Source organism: Ambystoma mexicanum, chromosome 8, assembly GCF_040938575.1.
Source record: "Ambystoma mexicanum isolate Mex_15411 chromosome 8, UKY_AmexF1_1, whole genome shotgun sequence".
In the NCBI taxonomy this organism is placed as follows: Eukaryota; Metazoa; Chordata; class Amphibia; order Caudata; family Ambystomatidae; genus Ambystoma; species Ambystoma mexicanum.
In genome coordinates, this window is record NC_090929.1 from 73,388,887 (window position 1) to 73,416,259 (window position 27,373).

The 27,373-nt window shown below is 46.7% G+C and overlaps 1 protein-coding gene across 2 annotated transcripts in view; it reads right to left on the reverse strand.

Annotated features, from left to right (window-relative positions):
• TTF1 (transcription termination factor 1) overlaps positions 1-27,373 on the reverse strand; it is a 262,798-nt gene that overhangs the window by 181,295 nt on the left and 54,130 nt on the right. For both annotated transcript variants that reach the window (XM_069609307.1, XM_069609308.1), the window contains exons 5-6: positions 11,562-11,747; positions 11,019-11,097 (exon numbers count right to left, since the gene is read on the reverse strand). In XM_069609307.1, the coding sequence (XP_069465408.1) occupies positions 11,019-11,097; positions 11,562-11,747 (265 nt within the window). The remainder of the gene's footprint in view (positions 1-11,018; positions 11,098-11,561; positions 11,748-27,373) is intronic.

A 27,373-nucleotide genomic window follows, 5' to 3' on the forward strand; every position in this document is an offset into this window, starting at 1 on the left:
GTAGTCTAGGAGTTCCTGAAAGGCGCAGCTGATTCTACTACCGACCTGCTCTTTTATATAGACTTGTGTGTCAAAATAACTTGTTACTTCTTAAAATCCTTTTAAACTAGTTAAAATTGATCCAGTCTGTGTAATCATTTGTGGAGCCACTGCTATTTTCAAAAATACTTTTGTCTACCTTTTGAACTTATCTGTAAAGGAGCACATTTATTGACGCTCTACTTTACCAAGTAGTATATTGTTTTGCTAAATATAGCATGTGGTAAATCCCTTTTTCTGGGCAGAGTTGACTAACTGTACTCCATGACCACCCTGCCCATAAGAGGCGAAGCCTGGCTGCTGTAACTTGGTGGAAACCACTGCCTAACACTACAGGTTGTTTTTTTCTAAGCCCGCAACCGGGAGAACACTTGAAAAATCTCCCTGTTAACCAGCATTATTTAGAGTGTCAGTAAGTCAAACAACTTTATTCGGCCGGAAAAGGCCATCAAAGTGCATCCTAAAAAACAATACTAATACAAAATTATATTAAACTTGGCGAAAGGAAAAAAAAGAAAAACAGCAATGCAAAGTCCCACAGAATGCCACACCATCCGAAAGTACCCCCGGGCAAGCAGATAGACCCAAGATCATGTACCACCGACCCCTTGCCTCTGGAGTCTTTCATAGCATTTTGGACCCAAGACAGTCAAATTTGCCCCTGAAAGGGGATTATTACTGGGGAGAACTCCTGTGGGACACGCAAGGGCAGGAATAAGGTGTAGGCTGACCCTAATAACACTTTTCCTTGACCACCCGGGGCCATTGCATTTTTCCGCAACGAACCTTGCCGTATGGGCATCCCTAAAGACCACTTTGACAACATCTGTGATGGCTGAAAAGTTGGACAGTCTGGTACAGTTCAGCATGAAGCCCCCGGAAACAGCTCCACATTCCCCAACCGCCCGCAACCAATGAAGGCATTTGTTCTGTAGTGCGTCCCTTGGTTCTCTAGAGGCAATAGATAGTTTTGGGACTCCATGAAGAAATACAGTTGAGCGGCCACTGCCCTCCGAGGAGCGACGCCCCAACGAAATCCTCTCCTGACCCGAGTTTGGAGCAATTTCCTCCCTGCCCACTGAGCACATATTGCTCTGGGCCCTCCCGAGAGTAAGCAACGATGGTAAAGGATTGGCCCCCGGGGCTAGGGACTCCCTTCTTGAAGGTGGCACTGGGGGAAAAGCCACCTCTGGTTGTCTCCTCAAAGAAGGTGGGGAAGGAGGGGATGGACAGAAATGTGAGGGATATGGCCCTTTGTCAGAAACAGAATTCGGCCCCCCCTGGGCCAACCTCTACTGAGCTCATACCACCCCTCCCCACAACTCCCCTCCCCCTGGCTTCCAGCAGCCCATTAATCAAAACAAGTAAAAGGTTTTTTACCTCGGCCATCTCAGAACAGAGGTGATGACAGGGGCAGCTTGGTGGGATGGCTGATGCTGTGGATACAGGGGCTTCCATGGGAGCATCAAGCATAGGCTCACTCCCAATACTAGATGGAAGACCGGACTTCACTCCCGTACCCAAACCCACTGAACCCCCACCCCTGGAGGCCGAAGGCAAAGGCATATGAGAAAGGGGGGAGCGAACCTCAGAGAACCAGTGACGTATGCTGGGCTGATACATCAGAGTTTGGGTAAAATAAGTGATAGGAAGGGGCTGAAGCCGGTAGAGGGGCCAAAGGTTTGGCCAGCGGGACAAGCCCTCCAGACAGTTTCGAGATGCCCTTGGAGATCTTCTCGCAACCATTGGCCAGTGTGTCAAGAAGGACAGCTGTGGCGACGTAGTCGAGACCCCCTCCTGGGCTTAACAGATTTGCAGGGATCCTCGATTCGTCCAAAAGGGGGCTTGCCAAATCAAGATAACGTGAGCAATGGGAGCATTGCCACAGGTAGACCCAGAGAGCCGTGATGTTGTTGCCCCCACCAGCGGTCCAGTCTTACAGGATAACATAGGTGTATGTGCCCTGGGATCTTCATCTCCGACACATCACGAGGCCAGAGGCAGTTGGACAAGTGCTCCATCCGTGCCAGGGCATGTGGTGCCTTCTGCCTGAATAGCCACCAGAGTTTTGCTCAACAGGCCCCCCCCTCCGTCTTCTGCCCAAAATAGGCTTCCGATCTCCCGATGGAGCCAGGGGTCCCTGTAGTGTAGATAGGAGTGAGGATTTGGAGAGATAGAGGGGGGAATAGGGAGATGAAATGTCTCCTCCCTCCATGGCTCTAGAGTCAGTACCTCGGGGACGGCCAACCATTTGCGGGCCAGATAGAAAGAAGCCTTTCGGTTTGAGTTACCGATTAAAGCGGTCACACCTCGCAACCTTACATGAGTATCTTGTTGTGGGCTTGGCTGTTGCAAAGGGCCTCATGCGCTCTGAGGAGAGGTTGGAGAATGGTTGCGCCCCCCACCCCTTCCTCTTCCCCAGGAATGGCAGGTAGGTAGTGGCTGGCTTTTGCTCACCTTGGAGACTCACGGTGCAATGCAGGTGCAGTCCAGGTTGTTGTAGGCCAGTCTATCTGGCCCCCCACGGATCCGCTAACACCCTCCGCGGGACGCCAACACAGCGCCCTTTATTCCCGCGGCTTCACCCTGGCGGGCCTGCAGTCCTGGGTTAAAAGTATGAGGGGGCGTGGCTTGCGAGCACGCAAGTATGGGAGACGACCTGGGCCAGTACGACACCCTCCGTGGGACGCCAACACCCGCGCCCTTTCTCCCGCGGGCTTAAAGTGTTGTAGATATGTTTGGCCTGTGTAGATGTGACATTCCACCTCCATGCTAAAGTGTGTCACCTGCAGACCCTTCGAGTAGGGCAGAGGCTGTAAGAGCCCTGACTGCCATCTTCACTCCAGGCGCAGGTCCTGTCCTCTGGATCATATTGCAGCAGTCAGTCACAGACTCTGGGCCCATGGCTCTGCTGTTCTTAGTACTCCTAGTCTCTTGTATATGCTGCCTACTCTATCACCGTGGCAATGCTGTCTCCAACTTCGGTAGCGCTCAATTTTCGATATACTTCGACGTTCCCTTCAGCAATACCAGACCCAGCACTTTGGATTCATGGCATGAAGGAGTGAGTTTACCGCAGCCTGCACCCTCCTGAGGGCAGGATCGCAAGGGTCCATACTGGCATACAGGACCTCACGGGTAAGGGGATATTACTTTTGGTGGGGTTGTCTAAATCCAATGTCCCTCCGTGTGCCATGTCCATTGGCCTGTCCGAATGCCCGAATTCACCTGCTGGCATACAGTACCTGTCATGATCTCTGCTTCCAAAAGGTCAGGGTTTTCCCCAACTCCCTTGGAAGCAGATCCATAACCCAGGTTCCGAGGGCCAACCAGTCCCAATTGGGACCTTTTGGACCTAGTCCTGGCGCCAGTGGCACCAGGCTCATAAATATGCCCAGTCCCAGCGCTGGAAGCGCCGGGCTCATAATGCTTGGGTGGACTTACCTGCAGCAGACCATGCTGCTTACTTGCCTGCCAGTTGAGCCTCTGATCCTCTTCTGTTTGGAACTACTTTTCCTGTTGGATGGGGCAGGAGCCACTCCCTAGGTTCAGAACACTGGAACTCTTCTGGAAAGCAGGAACTCTTTTCTTACCTAGGCGTGGCTGTGGAAGGAGATAACCTAAGCACTACAGGAGGCTATTTAAACCACACCCGATGGATGAATCTTGCTTTGCGTTATTCTGCATCCTCTGCAGCAGAACGCTCATCGTGTCTTCTGCATCTGATCCTGGGCCTAAGGAAAAAGGCTTACCATCCTGAATCCAGTCTTCAGCAACACCTATAAAGACAAGAAAGAACAGGTTAGCATTACGGTCTTCAGTGACAGCGCTTCACTTACCTGGTCCATCGGCTGTCACCAACGCCTCGCGCTGCATTCCGGCATCTGAAAGACAAAAGCTTACCAACTCTTCGCACGCTCCGGAGGCCTTCGGCGCTGCATCCCGCATCTGAAAGACAAAACAAGGTGCGTTTAAAGACATTGGGGAACTTTAATACTCACGTGCCATTACTCCTTTCCACATCTAACCCAGTGGGTATTCCGGCACCCTGCAGCCGCTCCAAACTTGTACCTGCAAAATAAAAAGGCAGTTAGAGCGCATCGTGAAGCAGGCAACAAGCGCTTACTTACGTGCTTCCAGGCGCTTCTATTCATCACACGGGCTCCATCTTCAACTCACTTAAGCCCGTCATCCGCCATCGCCGGAACCCTGCAAAACAAGAGACATCATTACTAAAGACTTTTAAAGACATTAGAATTACTCGACACTTACCGTTCGTGCAGTAAACGACGGACAGCAGTCCTCTGAAGTCAAGAGGCCTGCTCCCCTTATCCAGTGAAGAAACTGGTTACAGCACCCTGCCCCGAGGCAGATGGAGAGCACGGCGTTCACTTACCTAAGGTGAGAGCGTTAACCTTTGGGATTCTACAGGAGAAGAGAAAGGGAAGAAGAGAGAGACATTCAATAACCCAGTTCATTAATCCCATATTTTCTATCTGCAGACATCTTACCCTTCGAGTCAGACATACAGTGCACAGAGGTCCAGCCCAAAGAGCCAGCCGTGTGTTACACATCACCTTTGAAGATACGGTATACGCCCAGTCAAGACCGGCGCCTCTACGGGAATCAGGTGAGCGTTACAGAACGCAAAGCCTACCGAAAAACTCCCGTCCAGGAGCTATGGAAACCTCGGATACCGACCAGCTAGCCCAGTTACTTGGGGAACTAAGGGCAGAAGTGCATGCAGCCCGTCAGGAAACAAACGCTCTAAGAAGGGAACTGATTATTTCCAAGGAGCGAACAGATGATCTCGCTAGACAATTGCTACAGTCACAAGCCGGACAGACCCCGTTACCCGCATCGGGGGAAATCTTCCTTCTACATCCTCTATGAATCCAGTGCAGATCAACCTACCTGGGAATGTACCTCTGGCTCCGCCCGAACGATTTTCTGGTGACCCAAAGAGGTTTGCAGTATTTATCAATCAATGCCGGTTGCATTTCTTATGCCGGCCAGCAGCCTTTCCAACTGATCAAGCTAAAGTAGCTTTCGTGCTTTCGTACCTTAGTGGCAATGCGGCAGACTGGTCGATCCCTCTAGTAAATCAAGATGATCCGGTCCTCCATGATTTTCAAGCTTTTCAGCTCAGTATGGAAAAACTGTTAGCAAGACATTCACAGGGGCAGGCCTTGGACAATGAGCTTCTTTCGTTGCGACAAGGTAATCAAGACCTTTTGGCTTATATTGCGTCTTTCAACAGACTGATAGTGGAAACTCAATGGCCTGAGGACAAAAGGATTACGCTGTTTTATAGAGGTCTACGTGGAGAGCTCAAAGATGTGTTAGCCCAAGTAGTGAATCCCCCACAAGATTGTTCGGACTATATAGACTTAGTCGTTCAAATAGATCACAGACTGCAGAACAGGAAGGCCGATCATTCCAAGTTTGATGCTCGAGTATTTTCCAAACCGCCAACTCCTTCCAAAGGAGTAGACTCTGGGGAACCCATGCAAATAGGGGGCCTGAAAGGTCCTCTAACACAAAAGGAGCGGGAAAGGAGAAAACAGTTGCAATTATGCCTCTATTGCGGAAACTCAGGGCACTTTCTTCGAGACTGTCTGGTGAAACCTGCCAAGAAGGCAGTAGGAGCTGCAGTTACCAAAGTTATAAACTCTGAGCAGGGAAACGACCTCACCCGACAAGAATAGAGGCCCTCTTGCCGAGCGTGAAAACCAGTTCCGTGACCTCGCATTTCGTGATACCTATGGTCCTCATTAGCCCTGATAATCCGGATCGATTACATGCAATTGAAGCTTACGTCAACAGCGGTGCCATCGGCAATTATGTGGATCATGAAATGGTTTTGAGGATGAATCTAACTCTTTGTCCCAAGGCTGTAAAGGACGTCATTACTACGGTGGATGGAACGGAGATAGCCTCCGGACCAGTAACGCATACCACTCAAGAAGTGACGCTAGTAAGTCAAGATGGACACCATGAGAAGATCGTGTTCGATGTGATCAAGGCTCCTCAGTTTCAGATTATTCTAGGAATACCTTGGTTAGAGAAACACAATCCTCTGATCGATTGGCGAGCAAGAACGGTCCAGTTTCCAGAATGTGTCTCTACTTGTCACCCTCCACCTGGTGTTGTACTGGCAGCAATTTCTTCAGAGACTCCCCAGTTACCTCCTGAATACCTAGAATACCAAGATGTTTTCCGGAAGGATCAGGCTAACTCTCTACCTCCTCATAGGTCTTATGACTGCCAGATAGACCTGATACCTGGATCTACTCCTCCTTGTAGTAGAATTTATGCCCTCACCGAGCCTGAGAACCTTCACCTTCGACAATACCTGGATCAATACCTGGCAAATGGGTTTATTCGTCCTTCCAAGTCCCCTGCTTCTTCAGCTTTGTTCTTCGTTCCAAAAAAGGAAGGAGATCTTAGAACTTGTGTAGATTATCGCTCCCTGAACCAGATCACCGTCAAGAATAGATATCCCTGAACTCCTGGACCAAGTCAGAAAAGCATGCATATATACAAAGCTGGATCTTAGAGGAGCCTACCACTTGGTAGGAGTAAAAGAGGGCGATGAATGGAAGACGGCCTTCCGCACCAAATATGGGCTATTTGAATATCAGGTCATGCCCTTCGGACTTTGCAATGCCCCGGCCGCCTTTCAATATTTTATGAACGATGTCCTCAGAGGGCTCATAGATGTGTGTGTGGTCGTTTACATTGACGACATCCTCGTTTATTCTTCATCGGAATCTGAACATCGGAAACACGTGAAAATGGTCCTCGAAAGATTGCGTCAACACAAACTTTTCGCTAAGTTGGAAAAATGTGTTTTCAACGTGACAGAAGTTGAATTCTTGGGATTCATATTATCACCTAGCGGAGTGCGTATGGATTCAAAGAAGGTCGATGCAGTTCTCAAATGGCCATCACCATCCTCCGTAAAAGGTGTGCAAAGCATGTTAGGCTTCGCTAACTTTTACCGCAGGTTTATCCCCGAATTTTCTCGGATAGTCCAGCCCATCACTGCCTTGTTAAAGAAAAACAAACGTTTTGAATTGTCTACCGAGGCGGAACAAGCTTTCCAGGATTTGAAGACTAAATTTATCTCTGCACCAATCTTAAAACACCCTCGCCCCGAACTCCCCTACATCGTGGAAACTGATGCTTCAAGCCTTGCCATGGGGGCAGTTCTATCACAAAAGGACGCGGTAACCAATCAGTTGCATCCCGTGGCATTTTGGTCCCGCAAATTCTCGCCTCCTGAAATCAATTACACAATTACTGACAAGGAACTTCTGGCTATCAAGTCTGCCTTTAAGGCTTGGCGGCATTATCTGCTGGGGGCCTGACACACCGTTACTGCGATTACGGATCACCGAAACCTGCAATATTTGAAAACCGCAAAAGCCCAATCCTCTAGACAACTCCGTTGGGCATTATTCTTTGCCGAGTTTGACTTCATAATTACCTATCGACCTGGTACAAAAAACGGTAAAGCTGATGCCCTTTCTCGGATGGGAGTGGAAGAACACTTGATCAACCCTAAACCTGTACCAATCATTCCCGAACAAAGAATTCTGGGTGTAATCGCCACACAATCCATAGAGGAAGTTAAGGATAAAGCCAGGCAACTTGTAACTCCAGCAGACATACAGAATTGGCATCTGCAGGGAAAGGACTTTGCAGTAAAGGAGAACTTATTGTATTTCCAAGAACGATTATACCTGCCCAGCACAGATTTACAGAAAAAAGTAATCTCTTGTTATCACGATTCTTTAATGGAAGGACATCCCGGTATGGCCAAGACCTCAGAAAAGATCAAGCGCTACTTCTGGTGGCCGTCTTGGAAAAAAGATATCAGAGACTTTATAATGTCCTGTGGAGTATGCGCCCAAAACAAGAGTCAAAAGGAAAGACCAGCAGGCCTCTTACGCCCTATTGACATCCCACCTCGCCCTTGGCATACGCTTTCTATGGACTTCATCACCGATCTACCTCCATGCTCCGGATACAATACGATTCTAGTAATCGTGGACTTATTCTCCAAGATGGCGCATTTCATTCCGCTCAAAGGCTTGCCAACAGCAGCAACTCTGGCCCGAGAATTTCTCGAAAACATCATCCGACTGCACGGTTTTCCTTCGGTCCTAATTTCGGATCGAGGTAGTCAATTTATTTCTCATTTTTGGCGAAGTTGCTGTCGGTCGGCTCAAATTGATGTGAGACTATCGACCAGTCACCACCCTCAGACCGACGGACAAACTGAGAGGACCAATCAAACTCTGGAACAGTATTTACGCTGCATGCTGCAACAAACTGAAAAAACTTGGAAAGACATCCTTTGGATAGCCGAATATGCCTACAATAACTCTGTCCATTCGGGAACTGGGAAAACCCCGTTTTTTCTTTTATACGTCAGTCACCCTCGAACCTCGGAGTTGGATCCCCTCCAAGATCTTGAAACACCAGCAGTAGACTACCTGCATTCTACAATCACCCAAGCCTTTAAGGAAGCTGTTTCTCACCTTCAAAGGGCTAAAGAACAATATAAGAAAGGAGCAGATCAACATCGGAAGGAAGCCCCTCAATATCAAGTAGGGGATCAAGTCTGGTTATCCACCAAATATCTACCTCTAAAAGGGCCACGCACATTCAACCCAAGATACCTTGGTCCCTATTCCATCACTACCATAGTAAACCCAGTAGCGGTCAAGTTGGACTTGCCCCCGCACATGAAGATACATCCGGTCTTCCACGTCTCTCTATTAAAACCCGTGCAACCTCAAACCCGACTAACTAAATCTCCAAAACCCATCCTAGTTGATGGAGAACTCGAGTTTGAAGTCAAAAGCATTCTGGACTCCAAGATCTCCAAATCTAAACTATTTTACCTAATTGACTGGAAAGGCTACGGCCCCCAAGAGAGATCCTGGGAACCTGCTGAATATGTCCACGCTCCTCGCCTAATCAAAAGATTTCACCGAACATTTCCTGACAAGCCAAAACCCCCGGAGAAGCCCGGTTTGGGAGGGGCCTTGAGGGGGGGGTACTGTCATGATCTCTGCTTCCAAAAGGTCAGGGTTTTCCCAACTCCCTTGGAAGCAGATCCATAACCCAGGTTCCGAGGGCCAACCAGTCCCAATTGGGACCTTTTGGACCTAGTCCTGGCGCCAGTGGCACCAGGCTCATAAATATGCCCAGTCCCAGCGCTGGAAGCGCCGGGCTCATAATGCTTGGGTGGACTTACCTGCAGCAGACCATGCTGCTTACTTGCCTGCCAGTGGAGCCTCTGATCCTCTTCTGTTTGGAACTACTTTTCCTGTTGGGTGGGGCAGGAGCCACTCCCTAGGTTCAGAACACTGGAACTCTTCTGGAAAGCAGGAACTCTTTTCTTACCTAGGCGTGGCTGTGGAAGGAGACACCTAAGCACTATAGGAGGCTATTTAAACCACACCCGATGGATGAATCTTGCTTTGCATTATTCTGCATCCTCTGCAGCAGAACGCTCATCGTGTCTTCTGCATCTGATCCTGGGCCTAAGGAAAAAGGCTTACCATCCTGAATCCAGTCTTCAGCAACACCTATAAAGACAAGAAAGAACAGGTTAGCATTACGGTCTTCAGTGACAGCGCTTCACTTACCTGGTCCATCGGCTGTCACCAACGCCTCGCGCTGCATTCCGGCATCTGAAAGACAAAGGCTTACCTACTCTTCGTGCGCTCCGGAGGTCTTCGCACTGCATTCCGGCATCTGAAAGACAAAAGCTTACCAACTCTTCGCAGGCTTCGGAGGCCTTCGGCGCTGCATCCCGCATCTGAAAGACAAAACAAGGTGCGTTTAAAGACATTGGGGAACTTTAATACTCGCGTGCCATTACTCCTTTCCACATCTAACCCTGTGGGTATTACGGCACCCTGCAGCCGCTCCAAACTTGTACCTGCAAAATAAAAAGGCAGTTAGAGCGCATCGTGAAGCAGGCAACAAGCGCTTACTTACGTGCTTCCAGGCGCTTCTATTCATCACACGGGCTCCATCTTCAACTCACTTCAGCCCGTCATCCGCCATCGCCGGAACCCTGCAAAACAAGAGACATCATTACTAAAGACTTTTAAAGACATTAGAATTACTCGACACTTACCGTTCGTGCAGTAAACGACGGACAGCAGTCCTCTGAAGTCAAGAGGCCTGCTCCCCTTATCCAGTGAAGAAACTGGTTACAGCACCTTGCCCCGAGGCAGATGGAGAGCACGGCGTTCACTTACCTAAGGTGAGAGCGTTAACCTTTGGGATTCTACAGGAGAAGAGAAAGGGAAGAAGAGAGAGACATTCAATAACCCAGTTCATTAATCCCATATTTTCTATCTGCAGACATCTTACCCTTCGAGTCAGACATACAGTGCACAGAGGTCCAGCCCAAAGAGCCAGCCGTGTGTTACACATCACCTTTGAAGATACGGTATACGCCCAGTCAAGACCGGCGCCTCTACGGGAATCAGGTGAGCGTTACAGTACCTCTGGAAATTCTGTTTGTGACCTGTGGGTTGATCCAGGCATTCCGATAATGGACCCGGGTCCCATGTCCATTAGAGGGTGGGGTTGCTGGGGAGGGGGAACTCCTGCTCTGCATGAGCCTCGTGTACATTTGGCGCTCACAACCTCAAAAAGTAGGGTATGGTTCAACAAGGGGATTCTCATTTTCGGGTGGCATCTTGTCCAACCCTACATGGGCATATGGACTAGGAGGTGGGAGGAATCTGCAATTTTCATCTGAAGTGCAGCCAGGTAGGTCACAGCTCTGGCCAAAACGCCCAAGTTGGCCAGCTTTCACAGGTCGCAGAGTTTCTATATGACCCTTGACTTTGCCATATTTACTAGACTGTTTCTACTAGTTTAACACAACTTCTACGGACCATACAGTGTTCCCCTCTCCAGTATAAAGGGCGTACAGTTCTTACCTGCCTTTGTAATTATATGGGTCAAACATCTTCATTGCCCTTCCTTGAACTAGGGCGGAGGGCCGTGGAATCCCAACACCTGTTAAGAATGAGAAATGAACAAAAGAAATTGGGACACAAAAGAGAATGACCAAAAGAAATATAGAAAAGAGAAACCAAGAAAAATAAAAGACAGAAAGGAGTGAGAAAAACAAACCAAGGATACAGCAAAAGATAGGACAGAAAGAAAAGAAAAAAGAGCGAGATGGAAAAATAAAAAAGTGGGCAAGAATTCTGTTCTGCTTCAAAAGTTAACACAAAAAGACACATACGCCGAGAACGTTTGCAAAAAACGAATATGTGAACCTTAGAACTCACTCATCTGAAGCCTTAGAATTAGGGACCCTTGGGAAAGTTGGCCTTTGTTCTCCATAGAAATTATTCTGTGGAGTCCATGTCAGCGTTACCTGATCTGCAGCCCACAACTAAAGCCATGTGCCCCAACATACCAACAGGCAGACAACCAACACTAGCGCAGGGCACTCCGACATCTAGAAAACTCACCAATATAATCGCCCAGCGGATACTGCCTCTTCAATCTCACAACGGCCTGGGATTCTTCGGGATACCGGTAGGTGTGCAAGACTTTGTCTTCCAAATCTATCCCCGTCACTTCCAAGTAGTGAGCCATGTTTTTTTTAATCTGTTCGTTTTCCCATGCGCTAAACCGGCCATATCGGACAGCAACACCTAAATATGAGAAAACAGACCATACTTGGAAGCTCAGTCACTGCATTTGCAGACTAAATCAAATAGAATCAGCAAAGAACAGTGAACATCTAGCCTCCACATCAGGCACAAGCTTTGTTTTGGGACAACAGATGGCAACGCCCACACAAAGGGGCACAACCTAAAACTCCTGTCTCTGAAATCCAACATCTAAGTCTGAGAGGAATGAAATGTTCTGTCAGGAGGAGGCTATTGAGGAGCCACCCACCCAAAGCTCCCAATGGGAATCTTTGTCCCAGACTCTGCCATGAACGGATGAAGTGCCATTCTCTATAACAAGGGGTCTTATACCTTGAACTTTACAGGGATTCTGAAAAAGAGGGACCACTAAGCACACAGAATTAGGCAATACAATTAACCATTCCACAACAGGTTGCGAGCATGCAAATACAGTTTGGCTTACGTTTCTTCTTTTAGTACACCAATTTCGTCAAAAACCTGCATCTGAGCCATTTCAAATATACAATTTCAAAAGCATCCCGGAATACTGTCCGAGCTGTGAATGAACAGACTTGTGTAACAATTTGGAATGCGGCTCTTTAAAGCGACCTACATAAATATTGCTTCGGTGCCATAAGGCAGAAGTAAGCAGCCGTATCTCTCTGCACATACCACAACACAAACAAATAGCGGTGAGAGGTAAATGGGAGGCAGACTTGGGATATGAATTACCTGCTAGCACATGGGCAAAGGTGGTCTCAATATCGAACCAGTATGAACTTCATAGTTTCAGCCTACTCCATTGATGGCAACCCCACCCTGTATGATTGGCCACAATGTACAATGACATAAGCAACCAATGCTGGAGTAATTGTGGGGTGAGCCACATATTATCATATGTGGTGGGAGTGCAGGAAGGTGCAGAGCCCTCTCTTGGACTAAAAGGTAGGACGTGTTGAAGGGGTTCTGAACCCATTGCTGGGCCTATTCGGTTTACCCCCAAGGGAGTGGGGATTCCACCACTTATTGCACATGGTAGATTTCATGTTGTTGGTGATGGTCTGGAAGAGGGAAAGCCTGCACTTTAGGAAAGAATGGCTTACTAAGGTGAAAGAGCTATACCAAACGGAGATAAATCAGAGGAGGAATGGTATTTTTTCTGGACCAGAGAACAGGAGACAGACCATAGATATGTGACAAGGGATATCCTGGCTATGTAGTTAAGCGAACAGGAACAGGAGACAGACCATAGATATGTGACAAGGGATATCATGGGTATGTAGTTAGGCTAACAAGAACAGGAGACAGACCATAGATATGTGACAAGGGATATCATGGGTATGTAGTTAGGCTAACAAGAACAGGAGACAGGCCATAGATATGTGACAAGGGATATCCTGGGTATGTAGTTAGGCCAACAATGGATCATTGAAAAACCTAGTAAAGAACCATCCCGCGTTGAATTTCAGGGTTTGTGGGCACGTTGAGAGAACACTCCTCTGCAAAGATGACACTTGAGAGTAGATACAGATACTTGTGTTATAGAACCCCTTCACTGTAGCTGTATAGAAGGGGAAGGGGGAGTTGGAGTTTTTTTTTGTTTTGTTGGGGGAAGAAGACATTGTTCATTTGTTGTTAATACCATCATAGGGCTTGGGAACTTTAGGGAGGTGTTTAGGGGGGGGTGAAGAAGGGACGGGTGGAGAGGAGTTTTGGGATTTTATATATTTGCATTAGTCTGTTGCATAAAATACGATAAATTTCAATTTGGAAAAATAAAAACAAAAGACAGGAGACAGGGCCCACAAGACTGCTGCAGTTTCTGGACTCTAGGTTTTAAGCTCACTGTTGGGGTCCTTGATTCAGTGCTACCAGTATTTTAGTTCTTTTTCCGCTCCCAGCCCAAGTTGGAACATGGATTTATTTTAACAATGTTTCTGCAGATGGCACATGGATTTCAGATTGTCGTGGAGATTGTCGACAGTAGCTAGCAGGACCACAACACAGCGGCAGCCAAACTAGGGTCTGCATATAATTGCAAGACACAGGCCCACAGTTAAATTTGATATGTTTAATTTACACATGTAGTTTATGTAAGTTGTTCAATCTCGTGTCATAAGAATACAAATGTACCTCTTCGATCCTTTAGAACTCCAATTTGGTGCAGTCCCAGTGACTGGAGACTAATGCATTACTTACTCAATACATTTCAGAAACTTAAAGTTCCATCTACATTTCTGGGACAAGGGCCTCATGTATTTTTATATTCTCCTTGACATGGTTTATTCAACTTTCCCCCCGAGATTCCTGATCAAGGATGTAAACACCAGTTCTACCCCTGACTACAAGTCTATCAGATGAAGGGAACTGCAACACAGTGCTGTGCCTCACCCTTGCGGTGGGTGGGGTCAGGAGACCACAGGGGCCAAGTGCTGCCACCCGCTCTCTGATGCAGGGCCCAGGGGTGATGATGGGGTGTGGGGGTGGGAGAAGATACCCAGTCACCACCACAACACCAAGGTCAGTAGGGAGGAGCTGGACACGTTTGCATCACAGTAATAGTGGTCCCTTTAAAGAGAACTGTACAAAATATTGTAGGATGCAAGACCAACGTGTCAGTGTATCTTTTAAGGCAGACTTCAGCAGTCGAGAAATCCCTTGTGTGCAAATTATAGGTGAACTAGGATCATTGTGGAGCAGCCGCTTTGCAGTGGATCGGTAAGCAGAGTGGCTGCAGCTTGAGGTGCACTGGCTAAACTGGCACAGCGCAGAGCTCCTGTGCATGCACAATACCTGCTCAGAATCCAAAGTGGAGGACCAACCTTTTCTAGGTTTGTTCTGGGAAACCCAGGTGGGTGATTCAGCAAAACAAAGATACCTGAAGCAGGGAATCAAGAGACAGCGAACCTCGCGCTAGCAACTAATAGCAAACATGTGCAAACCCTCGCCTGGAGAAGGGCCCAAGGGAAGGGGATACAGCCATATAATAGGAAGCCAAGGGAACAGAGAGGTGTAGGTGTTTAGTCAAGGGGATTGGGTGGAGCCAGTGCATGTTTGCGGATGACTTCGGGGTAGAGGCAGTGCAGGAAATGGGCTGGAACAAGACAGAGCAGCACACCGGCAAAAGACGTCTTGCTGGTGCCCTGCCTGAGCGCTGCTCTGTCCCCCAGATCCAGGAGCTAACACAGGACACTTCCAGATCCCGCGCTTCAACACGCAGACCTGCTTTCAGAAGACTCAGCGTAGGCGAGTCATCTCGAAGCAGTCTGCTCATTGAAGTGAAGGTGGCTTGCGTGTGCAATAACTGTTGACGCTGCCCCAGCCCCCATGGGATAGCCAGAACCCCACCAGCCAGATCTGTTTTGAAGCATTGTTACTGCACGCACAAGTAACCCACGCTTATCAGAAGATGGCGCACAGGAGAATTAATACACAGTGTTGTATCCGTATAAAACTGATATAAATCCTGCAAATGCTCTTTGTTAGGCTGAGTATTGTGATAAAGCAAAACAGTAGAGTCCAACTTCCATTATTCAACTAGAAGGGTTTCTTACTGAATTACGCTGTTAAGAAGCACTATTCAGTGCATCCAACCACCACATCAACCCAATGTCCAGGAATAATCACAATTGCCTTCATAAAGACCCTTGAGTGGTCGAAACACGTGCCAGCACCCACAGTGATAATAAAGACCCAATGGCATAAATCTATAACGAGTGGACTACATCTCTCAACGTTCAATGATTCAACAGAACATAGGAATTCTCCTAAAATCTATCACCTATGTATAAAGCGCAAATATCGTAGGAATCCAACACACACCCACTAAGTAATTGGGCCCTCAAACAGAAACAAACAATCACAGTTACAAGTGCGAACCATGGATAATGCTCAAGAGTCCTGCAATCATTGAGAGCCGACATTAACAGAAGGGCGAAGAGACAACCTTAACGTTAGATGTGATAAGCAATTAGGAATAACTGATAATGCTCACACCACTAAATAAGTATACGGAACATACAACTCTAGAAGGGCAAAAAGATGATTCTCACCCAACAGGAAAGCAATAAAAGCATTGAAAAATAAATCTAAAAATGGGTGGAGAAATAAGCCCAGCTACAAGTCTAGAAAATTCCTTAGAAATCTTCATATAGAGGATGATGAAGAGGATGGTGACATTACTAAAAACACTACCAAGGCAAACCCTAAGGGAGTTGTATCAGAACTAATCTCATCCCAATATTCAAACATTGCAGGCAAACAGAGAAAGGGGTACCTTCAATGTATTGATTTAACTAATAAATAATCCTGTCAGTTAAATTCCAAAGGATCAACAAGTAAATAAAATACTGTCCTGGTGGGTGCGAAGGATGCCATGATCTCCCGGGAACAAAGGATCAATAAGAAGGCCATTCAGACTAAGCATATTAGAGAGGATCCCGTGGAGCAAATTGTTCATGAAAACTTGCGAACAAATGGGGTCATAGATCAACAGATGTCAGAATAGTTTAACGACTAAGAACTCTCCCACAATAATTAAAAACATGCACATCTAGAACAAGCTAATCTAGAAAAAGGAGAAAATCTGAGGGGAAGGGACGCTGGGCTGCAATCTTTAACAGAACATAATCCGTTGCTTTGGGGAATCATCCACTAGCAAATAAGAGTCGGAAGTCCTGAACTCTAAATACATTATGCAAGTGAATTAAATACAAAATGATGACCGTGGACACACCAGTGCTGTCCCTGGCTATTTTCCATCTCAGAATGGGAAGTAGGGGGATAGAGAGTGGCCGACTAAATTAGTTGAACTAAAGCAAAAGAACTTAACTAAAGAGGGATCAAGCAATATAAAAAAAAAATCAAAGAAGCGTCGAATTCCTCAAGGGTCAAGAGCATGGGAGGGGGATACTAAAACCAAAAAGAATGAAGATATGTTGCTATACTTTGAACTTCGACCAGCACTAAATCTGGATATAAGCTGTAAGAATCTGTCAAATATATTGAAATTACTGCATTAGAGAGAATTTCCACTTAGATATAGATTATATCAGTTTCCCATATGAGGCTCGTACTGATCTAGTGGTGGTACATTGGAGATCTTCCTTCGTCATCAGATCCTCCTTAGAGGAAAAAAGTGAACTGTTAAAACTTAGATGTTTGGTATATCAAGAGAGGAAAGAAATTAGGCCCTTATTACAAAGGAATGATAACATATTTGATGGTACATATGGTGTTAAATGTTAAAGATATTTGTACTGCACACCGTCACCAACAGAGTTGGTCCCCAGGTGCTCTAGCGGATCTGCAAACGAGAAGGTGGGATAGGTTAGTAGGTGAAGCGGGAGTAGGATAGTGAGAGGAGTGGTGTTCTGTTGGCTGCTTCAACTCGGTATACACTGGGTGCTGAGCTTTGGTGCGAGTATCGGATCGATGGCAGTCCTCGTATACTGTCGGTGATGCTTATGTGTTGTTGCAGTGTTGTGAAGTGCATGCGGGTTGTTGCGCGAGAGATGGTTGTGTAAGATTTTTGAGTGAGATAAGTCTGCAGAAATGCTGAGTTTTTTGTTAGTGGGTTGTATGAAGTTTAACATGTTAACATTCAGAACTCGGTTCGAGTGTGGCGATCGGCAATCCTCCCAATCTCATCAGGGTGGGTGAAGGGGTTGCGCCTGGCAGGATTTTGGTTTGTGCGAGGCGCTCCCTGTGCTGTTCTAACACGCTCTGTAGGTGTTCTAATTGCTCTTCGCCGTTCTATTCTAGCGAGCTCTCTAGGTGTTCTAATGCTGATGGATTGATTAATGTGGGTTGGGTGTCTATTCTCCTCCTTGGGTTCTGGGGTGGTGTAGTGGACTCCTCTCACAAACTTTCTATCTAAATGAGTCTGCTTTCGGTTTGGATATGGTACGTTCGGGAGGGAGTGGATGAGTCATTTAAGGGCATTCGTCTTGGGCTGAGTGTACAAGAGTCTCGGATGGGTGGTGGTAGTTTAAGTAATGATGTGGAAAAAGTGGGTACTTTTATGAAAAGACTTGAGTAAGCCAAATAATGCTGATGCTCATGGGAACTGGTCATGGTTGTTGGATGCTCTGAAGTATGAAATGACAAAGGAAGGTGCAAAAAGGCTCTCGGATATTAGATGAAATATGCTTGTTTGGAATACAGGAGGATTCAATAGCTTTTTGAAAAATGAATACAATCATATTTTTGATACTAGTGATATAGGCTTGTTTCAAGAAACATAGCTCTCCACTAAAATATGGGTTCACTGCAATTCAGCAACCGGCCATTAAATGTAATGGTGGGCGACCAGCGTGAGGACTACTTATAGCCACTTGAAACTCCAAGATAAAAATCTTTAAGTATAGTATCGGAGAGCTTTCCTGGTATTCTACCCGTCTCAATGGAGACTGAAAAAAATGGAAAGAAGCTTGGTGTCCTCATGCTAAATCTATTGGAACCCAGCAGTAGTGGAATTAGATATATTCCTGAATTAAATATCAGAAATATTGGGATTATGGCTGACGGTGAACCCCTATGTGTCACTAGCTGGTGATTTAAATTATTACTGTCTTAACTGTAAAATCGATGGAAGTCACAATAGCATTAATAGAAAAGAATGGAGAGCATTGTTTCAAGAGTGGGATATGAGGACTGTCAATAGTAATTTGAGTGGGGACTGTTGAAGGCATCATGAAGTAGGCACAGACAACTGAATAGGATTTGGGATATACACTTGTATTAACTAAAAAAAAAATGTAATTGTATATGGTTCATAGAAAAGACCTTTACAATACATTATACACACACACACACACACACACACACACACACACACACTAGATCATAAAATACATTCTTTAGAAAGCAACATTTCCAGTTTAAAAAGAAATCCAATCTCTGCATTGCCCAATTTAGGAAGAGCAAATAGATAAAATCGTCTCCCCTTATTGTTTGACCATCATCTAGGTTGTTACCAACTTCAGGGTCTTTATAAAACCTGAAACTACAATCCCTGTTGATATCAAATTCGGTTTTAAACATCTTTTCCACAAGTCTTCCGAATCAACCCACTTCATAGTTCTCATAGTCTTCCCAAAATACATTGATCTTAAAAGCCGACACCGCTGGATATTCTATAAACAGGTGTTTTAACGGTTCGCACAACCTTCTCGTCTTTACAAATTCTACATCTGGTTTCGGGGACATGAACCTGCACCTCACAAGTTGGAAGCGTGTTCCACCTTAAGCAAAACAGCAGTTGTCGATAAAAACGGTTCGGGAATTGCATCAGGTAAGTGCTGGGTTTCCCTGTCTCTTATGCTCATGCGTCAAAAAATGAGCAAGAGAAGGGTACCCATGAAACGGATCTGTAGAGAATATCCAGTCTGCATCATACAAAGCCTCCTTCACCTTCTCTGGATTAGTCTTTAATGTCCGAGTTAACGTCCTTCAGTGGACTGTTACAGTATACAGTCTAACCAGCGACTCCCTATAAACATTGAAATCATCGCAAAGGGACGGATTTGCCGCTGAATTAACGGTATAACATCAGGATTTTTCACTGAACACACGCCTTGAGGAATCGTAGCCCCAGTTCAAATCGGATTGCAGAGACAGGTATACAATTGGGGACTTTCAAAATTTGTCTCCAGATATAGGCCTCCAGTCTATCGAGAAGTCTAAAAGATTCTGCAAACCAGAATTCCAAGCCATAGGTCAATTTAGGTATCTTCCCTATGTAAAAGAAAATGGCTGGTTGCCGTTAAAAATCGGCTGAACCTGCCGCCCAGCTTTAATAATGGATTTGTTAATGCAGCCATTTTCTGCTTTAAAATAGTTCCAATGTTTCCAAATCCCCGATTTGCCATTATGTGGAAACCCAAATTTGTTATGCTGCTGGCACAAGTTAACATTTAATACTTGCACAAGTTAACATTGCCTTTTCCAAAACCCTTTTGGGTAGACTTTTTCTTAAACTGCAGATTCCTTTTTTTTCTGAATTTATAAGAAGTCAATCCCTTGTAACTTTTTTTACAAGCGCTATCTCGACCAAATTTGGCCTCTTTTCTTTCCAGATGTAGGCAGTCATAACGCCACCAAGGAATCCTAGTTTGGGGGGGGGGTGGTAGGAGGGGGATAGGGAGGGAGAGAGAATAACAAAAAGGAGAGCAAATTGTGCGTTTTTCAGAAAATGCCAATAAAATGATGTACAAAGACGCCTGTTTTTTTTTTCTTGTAAGCGCTAGGAACAAATGGTTTGCAGTTCTGAATTCACCCTTTTCCAAGCTTTCAAGAACAGGTTGTGGAAACAAAACTAAGGTTACCATCAGTTTTGTGTGAGGTAGGAGATTTTTCCCTTTTTATGATATATATTTTTTTTTAACAGAACCTGCTTGGAAGGAATGTAAGGAGAGGGTAGGAAAGCTCGATGGGAAGCCATAAAGTCACACATTTCTGAAAAGTAGACAAACTTCAGAGTTCAGGCAGGAAGGGGTGATTTGCGCAGATTAGGCAATAACTATGTACCTAAAAAGTTCTATAATTTGGGAAAAGCAATTGGAAAAGTGAGTGAAAAAAAAAGCATGTGCTGGACATGTTGGACTGTTAACATAATGGCTTCTTTTAATAATGAGTAAAGCAATGCACGGCTACAGCAGTCTCTCTCCCCGCCACCCCACAACTCATCTAGTGTAGGCAATCACACATTTCTGGTAATGTTACACATAACAAGCAATACCACGAGCCAAAACCTGAGCCACGGACTAAATAGACATACTTGGCATTTGAAAATAAGGAAAACTAATGTGGTGAAGAATGGCAAGCATACATTTTTTGAAAGAGCTCAGGCAGACCATTTGCAGGATAGGTGACTTGTGCAGGTTACAAAACGCAGTGTGCCTAAAGCAGCGACTACATTAACATCACATTTGGGAAATTAATGGGGTGTGTAACAAAGTGCAGTAGGAAATGTGTGAAAACGTTCTGAAAATCAAGAGAAAACAACTAATGTCCTACCTTCCCACGTTCCGACCGGTGCCCCGACGAAAACAGTACCTTGCATGTGGGTGCACTGACCGGGGCGCAAAAGGAAATAGGCTAAACCACTGGTACATTACATGTAAACCTCACCTGGTATCCACGGGGACGTCACTCAGCTTGTTCTGACCTCTTACGACCTCGGACCCTTCCCTGGAGTCTACTCGACTGGAGACTGGGCCTTGTTTCCTTGGAAAGTGTGCTCTCCGTCTCGCTTTCAGCGCAGGGGCGCATTGCGGGCTCGTTGCTGCCTAGTTACTTCACTGGCAAGAGTCCGACAGGTAAGTATAATGAGTCTTTTGAACCGTTCTCCAACTTCGTTCCTTTCCTTCCTTAGATAATGGCCGGCGTCCGGGGATGGCGACGTGCTGCCGAGACGAGTAGCGCTGAAGGCGAGTGAGAGCACGATGCGCGATGCGACCCTTACGTATTTGTATTGAACGGAGTTCTTTTTCTGTGTCTTTTAGGTGCCGCGACGTTTTCAGCGTGGATGCCGGTTATGAAGAAGAAATGCGGTGAGTAAGCGTGGTATGCGGCACCTCTAGATGTTTCCACGCTAACCTGGAGTGTCTTTTCCCTCTTGCAGATGGATGAGAAGTTCCGGAGACAGAGTTCCTCCAGAGCGGCTGGGATTCAGGTAAGCTCGTACAGTCTTTAAAAAATAAGCGAAGATTTGCTGTATGCTTACTAATGCCTTTTTCTGTTCTTTTCCCTTTTCCTTAGGAAGCGACGTGCTGGGATGGGAATGACACCGCCGAAGATGACCGCAGAACAGAAGGAGCGATGAATGATGGGTAGAAGCGCCGCAAGGTGAGGCTGTTCCTAACAGTGTTCTTGTTCTTGCAGGAGCTGAGCGCAGAAGAAAGATGCAGGCCTACTGGAGACCGATCCGAACACGGTGAGTGTCACGCTGCAGGTGCAGAAAACACAAAGCATGTTTCTCAGCCTGGGCGTGGCTTAAATAGTCTCTGGGTATCCCAGGTGTCTCTGGGCTGAACCACATCCAAAAGACTAGACTGCACATGCAGTTCTGGGAACCGAAATATGTGGGGGCATCCATCTTGTCCCCATCAATGCACTACAAGTCCAATCCCCAATGTTATCGTGTGGGAGGGAGTGAGTCTGGTGCCACAAGCGGCAAGTCTGACTCCAAGTGGGTCTTTGGAAGGATGGAGAGGCCCTTGAGGGCCATGTAGGTGATCGTGGCCTGGCTCCAGCCTGACATCTTGGAGGGCTGGGGACATGAGGGGCAGGATTCATGACATTACACGACCTAGGGAATACTGGTTTTGGCCGTCTGGACGGCCCACAGATTTGTGCCTGGGGTGTCGCAGCCACCAAGGAAATCAGGGAATCCCATGCATTTCTGAAAAGAAGGCACCCGGGGGGAATCCAAAGAGGTCGGACATTCGTCAATCGCCCTAGAACGCATTATCCACAAGGCAAGGCAACTGCAAAAAGTGGCAAAAAACTAACAATTTTCAGATATTTGCCACCAGGAAAAATCAAAACACGGCGGCCAACACCACATGTACTACCCTCCCACAGGTGTCCTGACGAAAACGGTACCCCACATGTGTGGGTGCACTTACCTGGGCAAAAAGGGAAAACCACTGGTACACCAAAGGGCCTAGGAAGAGGAAATTCTTATGGTCTGGGGATGTCCCTGGCCGTGGGCGGCCCACTCCCATGTGGGTTGACCGTCCCAAGGCCAGCCTGGAGGGCTGGGCTGCGTTACAGCTTCTCCCCCCTGGAAAGGACAGGGACCGTGACGGGCATCCCTGGAACCACAGCTGGGCTTGGGGACGGTCAACCCACATGGAAGGGTCCCTGTCCTTTCTCAGAGGTAGAAGCTCTAACGCAGGCCAGCCAGAGCACCAGGATGGTCGGGGGTCATTTCCCTGGCCTTGGGCGGCTGTCTCCCATGTGGGTTGAACATCCACAAGCCCAGTGGTGATAGGTAGAATAGGTTATTTATAACACGCTTAATACCCAGAGGTTTCTAAGCGCGGACCTGGGGATCGTACCTGTGTTGCTTTGTGTTGTCTTGCTTCCAAGCCGAGCGCGTTGTCCCTGACCTATGCTCCCAAGACCAAAACGTGGTGGGTCCAGGGAGGCCCGCACTGTTCCAGTCCTTTCCCGGAGGGAGACGCTGTAATGCAGGCCAGCCGAGTTCCAAAAAGGTAAAGGGTGATCGCCTTTGTCGCTTGTCTTGCATGTCGCTTGTCTTGCATGTGGGTGGACTGTCCCCAAGCCCAGCCTGGAGCTCTGGTGGGCCTGCATTACAGCTCCTCCCTCTGGGAAAGGACGGGGGACGTGCCGGGGCTCCTTGCACTGCCGCTGTGCTTGGGGACGGTAGACCCATATGAGAGATGGATGCCCAAGCCTGGGGACATCACCTCCAACCGTCCTGGAGTTCTGGCTGGGCTGCGTTACAGCTTTACCCTCCGGGGAGGTATTGGCACGTTGACAGGGCTCCCTGGTGGGGAGAAGCTGTAATATAGGCCAGCCAGAGCTCCAGGATGGGCGGGGGTCATGTCCCTGTCCTTTGGTGCCCGTCTTCCATGTGGGTAGTCCATCCGCAAGTGCAGTGGCAGTCCCAGGGATCCCCAGCAGGGTCCCCATCCCGAAAAAGCTGTAATGCAGCCCAGCTATCTGCAAACCTTTCCCTACTTGACCTGCCACCAAGGAAGGGAAACTGCAAACTCCTGGGAAATGCGGATGATGGCAATGGCCATATGGAAACCCCCACCACTCAGAACATACTTTTCCAGATGGCCTAGTGGCCATTGCTGCTTCTCGGGGTTATCAAAATAGTGTCCCAAACCTCCACATTGCCCTCCCAGGGAATCGGGAATGTTCGGCTGGCACGGGGGGGGGGGGGGTCAGCAATTTGCAGCCTGAGCCTGCAATTCTGTCCCAGCCCACCGAAATACCTCCCCAGAACACCCACCCACAATCCTGCCCCAGTCCCTCCCTCCCACCCACCCACCCCACTGACAATGGGCCCTAATCGTAGAATACAAAAAACAACTTGCATAACAAAGCAGATGCTGCTAAAACAAACCTGTAAACTAAACCAATACCTCGTCCTGAGCACTTAACGGGTTAAAAGTCACTGCAGACCAATCTTTGTTTTGTCGAACAATAAAAAATAGTCAGCATAAATAATCCATGCAATTTTCAAGGAGCACAACTTTGGAGAGACCAACAGTTTCCCCTTCCAGGTATTACCCTACATCGGACACAAATTAAAAAGACAAGGAGCCAGTACGCATCCTTGTCTAAGGCCGGAGGTAGTCTGGATGTTTCTCGAGAGACCCCCTTCCTTCATTAGACCAACTTTAATTCCTGAATTTTTGAGCAATATCATTATCAGCTTCAATAGATACCCCGGGAAGACCCCAGCCTGCCAAGTTTAGCCCAGAGTCTTTTCCAATCGACCCGGCCAAAGGCTGCCGAGAGATCCACTGAAGCCACAAATGTACAACCTGCTTTCCCCGCCCGTGCTTCCTCCTGAATTGCACGAACCACCAAACAATTTCAGACTGGTCGAACATCCTTTACAAAAGCCAGTCTGCAACTTTGTAGGTCGTCCTTCAGACAAGCCCCATTCCTGCAAGTGTTTTAATTTAAGGGATGCAATTATCTTGCTATCTACACCCAGTAATGTAGTGGGCCTATAGTTGTTATGGTTCGTTCGTGCTCCCTTCGAAGATAGGTACATCCAATCCCATATGCCAAGACTCAAGGAAGTGGCACCTCAAAACAAAGTCTTTAAAAAGAAAGGCCAACACTTCTGCCCATAACCGAGGATTAGACTTTAAAATCACATTAGTCAGGCCATTTGGGCCGGGGGCCCTTGACGGCGTACAACAGCCAATCAAATCCTCGATCATATTCCTCTCAATGGGCAATGGTGAACCGCCCCCCGCAAGGATAAAACCCTTGTACAAGTCAGATGTAGGTGCCCCTTGTCATGAGTACAGCTCTTCAAAGTGAATACACCATGCTGTTTCTGACCGAATTTAGCTGCACTAAAGAAGCTTCCTCTTGTACATTAACAATTTCCCAAAAGGCACGAGTCTTTCTAAATCAAAATGCTACGCATCAGTTCGGTGTGAAACAGCCAAGCCCGATAGCCTTTACAAAAACTCTTGTAAATCTGCTTCTCCTTTTTAATGAAAGCTATTTTTTACAGCCATTGCATTATTTGAAGTTCTGATTTTCCCAATTTGATGTTGCAGCTTTGTTTTTTTAGCAGCAAGGATTTCGTCATACTTGTGAAAGTGGGTCTTATCCTCCTTTAAACTTCTTTCGCCTCCCATTTCACGATTGGGCTTGGTTCAGTAGTTCTGTGATCACAGTATTAAAATGTACCACATTAAAAACACATTCATTTTCCAACCTTACGTTTTAAAAAAAATGTGACTCCGTGTAGCAATTGGAAATCAGATCCGGGGCCAATGAATTCTACTTTTTACTGCATTAACCTCCAGATTCCTGAGAATACAGGGGGACAGATCACACAACAATAAACCAAAGTCAGTCCTTAAGAGTGAGTGGTCACTCACATGTTTTTAAAAATGTCCAGACCCAAACATAATTGAAATAACCAAGTGTCCACGAAAATATAGTCCAGGGCGGACTTATTTTCTCCTCGATGCCATGTGGGCTGACCTTCCAAATCATGCCCGGCGTCACCTCCCGTTCCTCCTCCCCCAACTTACATCTTGACAGGCGACATTTAAATCCCCCACCAGAATAACAGAGCCCCTCTGGAAGGCATTTTGCCAAGCAAGGATACAGTCATCAATGGTTCCCAAAAGAAATTCTAAAGGGACGACCCCCCTGTGCCAATAAACGTTAATGATCAAACATGCCGTTTCCTTCGTTGTGTTTAATAATTCAATGGCCAGTGCCCCAAAAGGCAAATTCATCACCTCGCTTACAACTAGACCTTGTCCAGTTTGTAATGCTGTTAAGACCTCACCCCACTCCTCCCCACCCCCACAGCCCAGTCCCCTTGCTAGGTCTTGCAAATTTAGTACAAACCATGTAACCGCCCACAATTGGGGTCTGTGTCAACGTTCCAGAGCTACCTCATTTGCCAGTAATGTACACTACCATGTATGCTCCAGGAAGACACTTTCAAGACTTTGGCTACTGCTAAAAAGTCTGCAAAACCCTTCCGGGATTCAGATCACACTTCATGTAGCGCAGAAAACAAACCTGACCAATATGTTCAGGGCCTTCTCCTACCTGTCGACTGGTCACACACCTCCCTTGTCGCCCCTTCTAATGTATTCAAGGTTGCACGAAAACCACTGGGCAAAAATAAACTCCCCTTTTCTTGTATGTTCCCTTCACCATTCTCTACCAGAAATCCCAACGTAGCACGTATGCCCGTTCCACTAATATCAAATCTCTACCAATCTTAGAACAAAAATGTTAAATACTTCTTTCAGTCTTAGGTTTGTCAAGGAATTCAACCCGGTCAATGTCGTCCGATATTGCCTCTGCAAAGATCAATAGTACGTTGAAGCTATTTAAACAAACCAGGGTTTCTCCCCCAAAATACACAACATATAGAGCTTGTGACCTTAACCCACTCCGTTACCATTTTTCCCCTTCGACACCCAACAATACCTTTTAGCCGTTTTCCTACCTTTTTTCCGCTTGGGCTCCTCTCCCCAAGCATTCTTCAAAATACTAAAAGGGAGTCACTTCGAACAATCCTTGGTTGTCTTGCAATCAGAGAATACTGCCTTCTTACTCAAACACCATGCTCGTATTACAGTGATCGCACGTTTAAGCAAATCTCCTCACTGGTTCCCTTGTTTACCACCGAGGGTGGCCTATACAATTTACACAGTATGACCCCTAACCTCAGAGGAAATGTCACTTTGACCTGTCGCTGATGTCGGAGATTCCCTAATGGTCAAAGGTTTCCACTTTTCTGCCTAGTTCCCCCCTCCATACTGCCCTGAAACCCATGCCGCCCGGAGCTTGGTGCCTTCACATTACCGCAGGAACATTTTCTCTTTATTTTTTTAAAAAAAAATTTAAATGCATTTTATTGGCATTTGTATTATTAGATGCATACAAATATTAACAATGTTAAATAAAAGAATAATAAACCAACAATAGTCTTCATGTAAAATAACATTATCTTTCTCGGATAGTCATGGCTGCAAGTATGAGTTCTGGTATTTCGGGAAGTGGAAGGGATCCTGGTCGGGAGGATCACCGTATCTGGATAGATGCATGGGTTCAGTTATGGCAGTTCGATGGGGTTTCTCAGGGGGGCTTATGGTCTGCACTGAAGTGTATATCTCACAGGAGGGCCTTTCAAGAGTCAAGAGTGCCATTCGCAATGTCTCTGCTTGAGTTGATTCGTCCTGCCAGGCACTGGTTTCGGCTTTAGTCCCTCTTTCTAATTCTTTTATCCAGCGTTCTTCTATTTATAACAGTTAAATCCTTACCTCCGTCTGCACTGCAGAAATCAATCTTACTGCAAGGTACTACAATTGCGGAGAGAATACACAAGGGTTCCTTCAGGGTGTTCAACGCCCACTGCCTCGTCCCCCCACCAGATCATCCTCAAC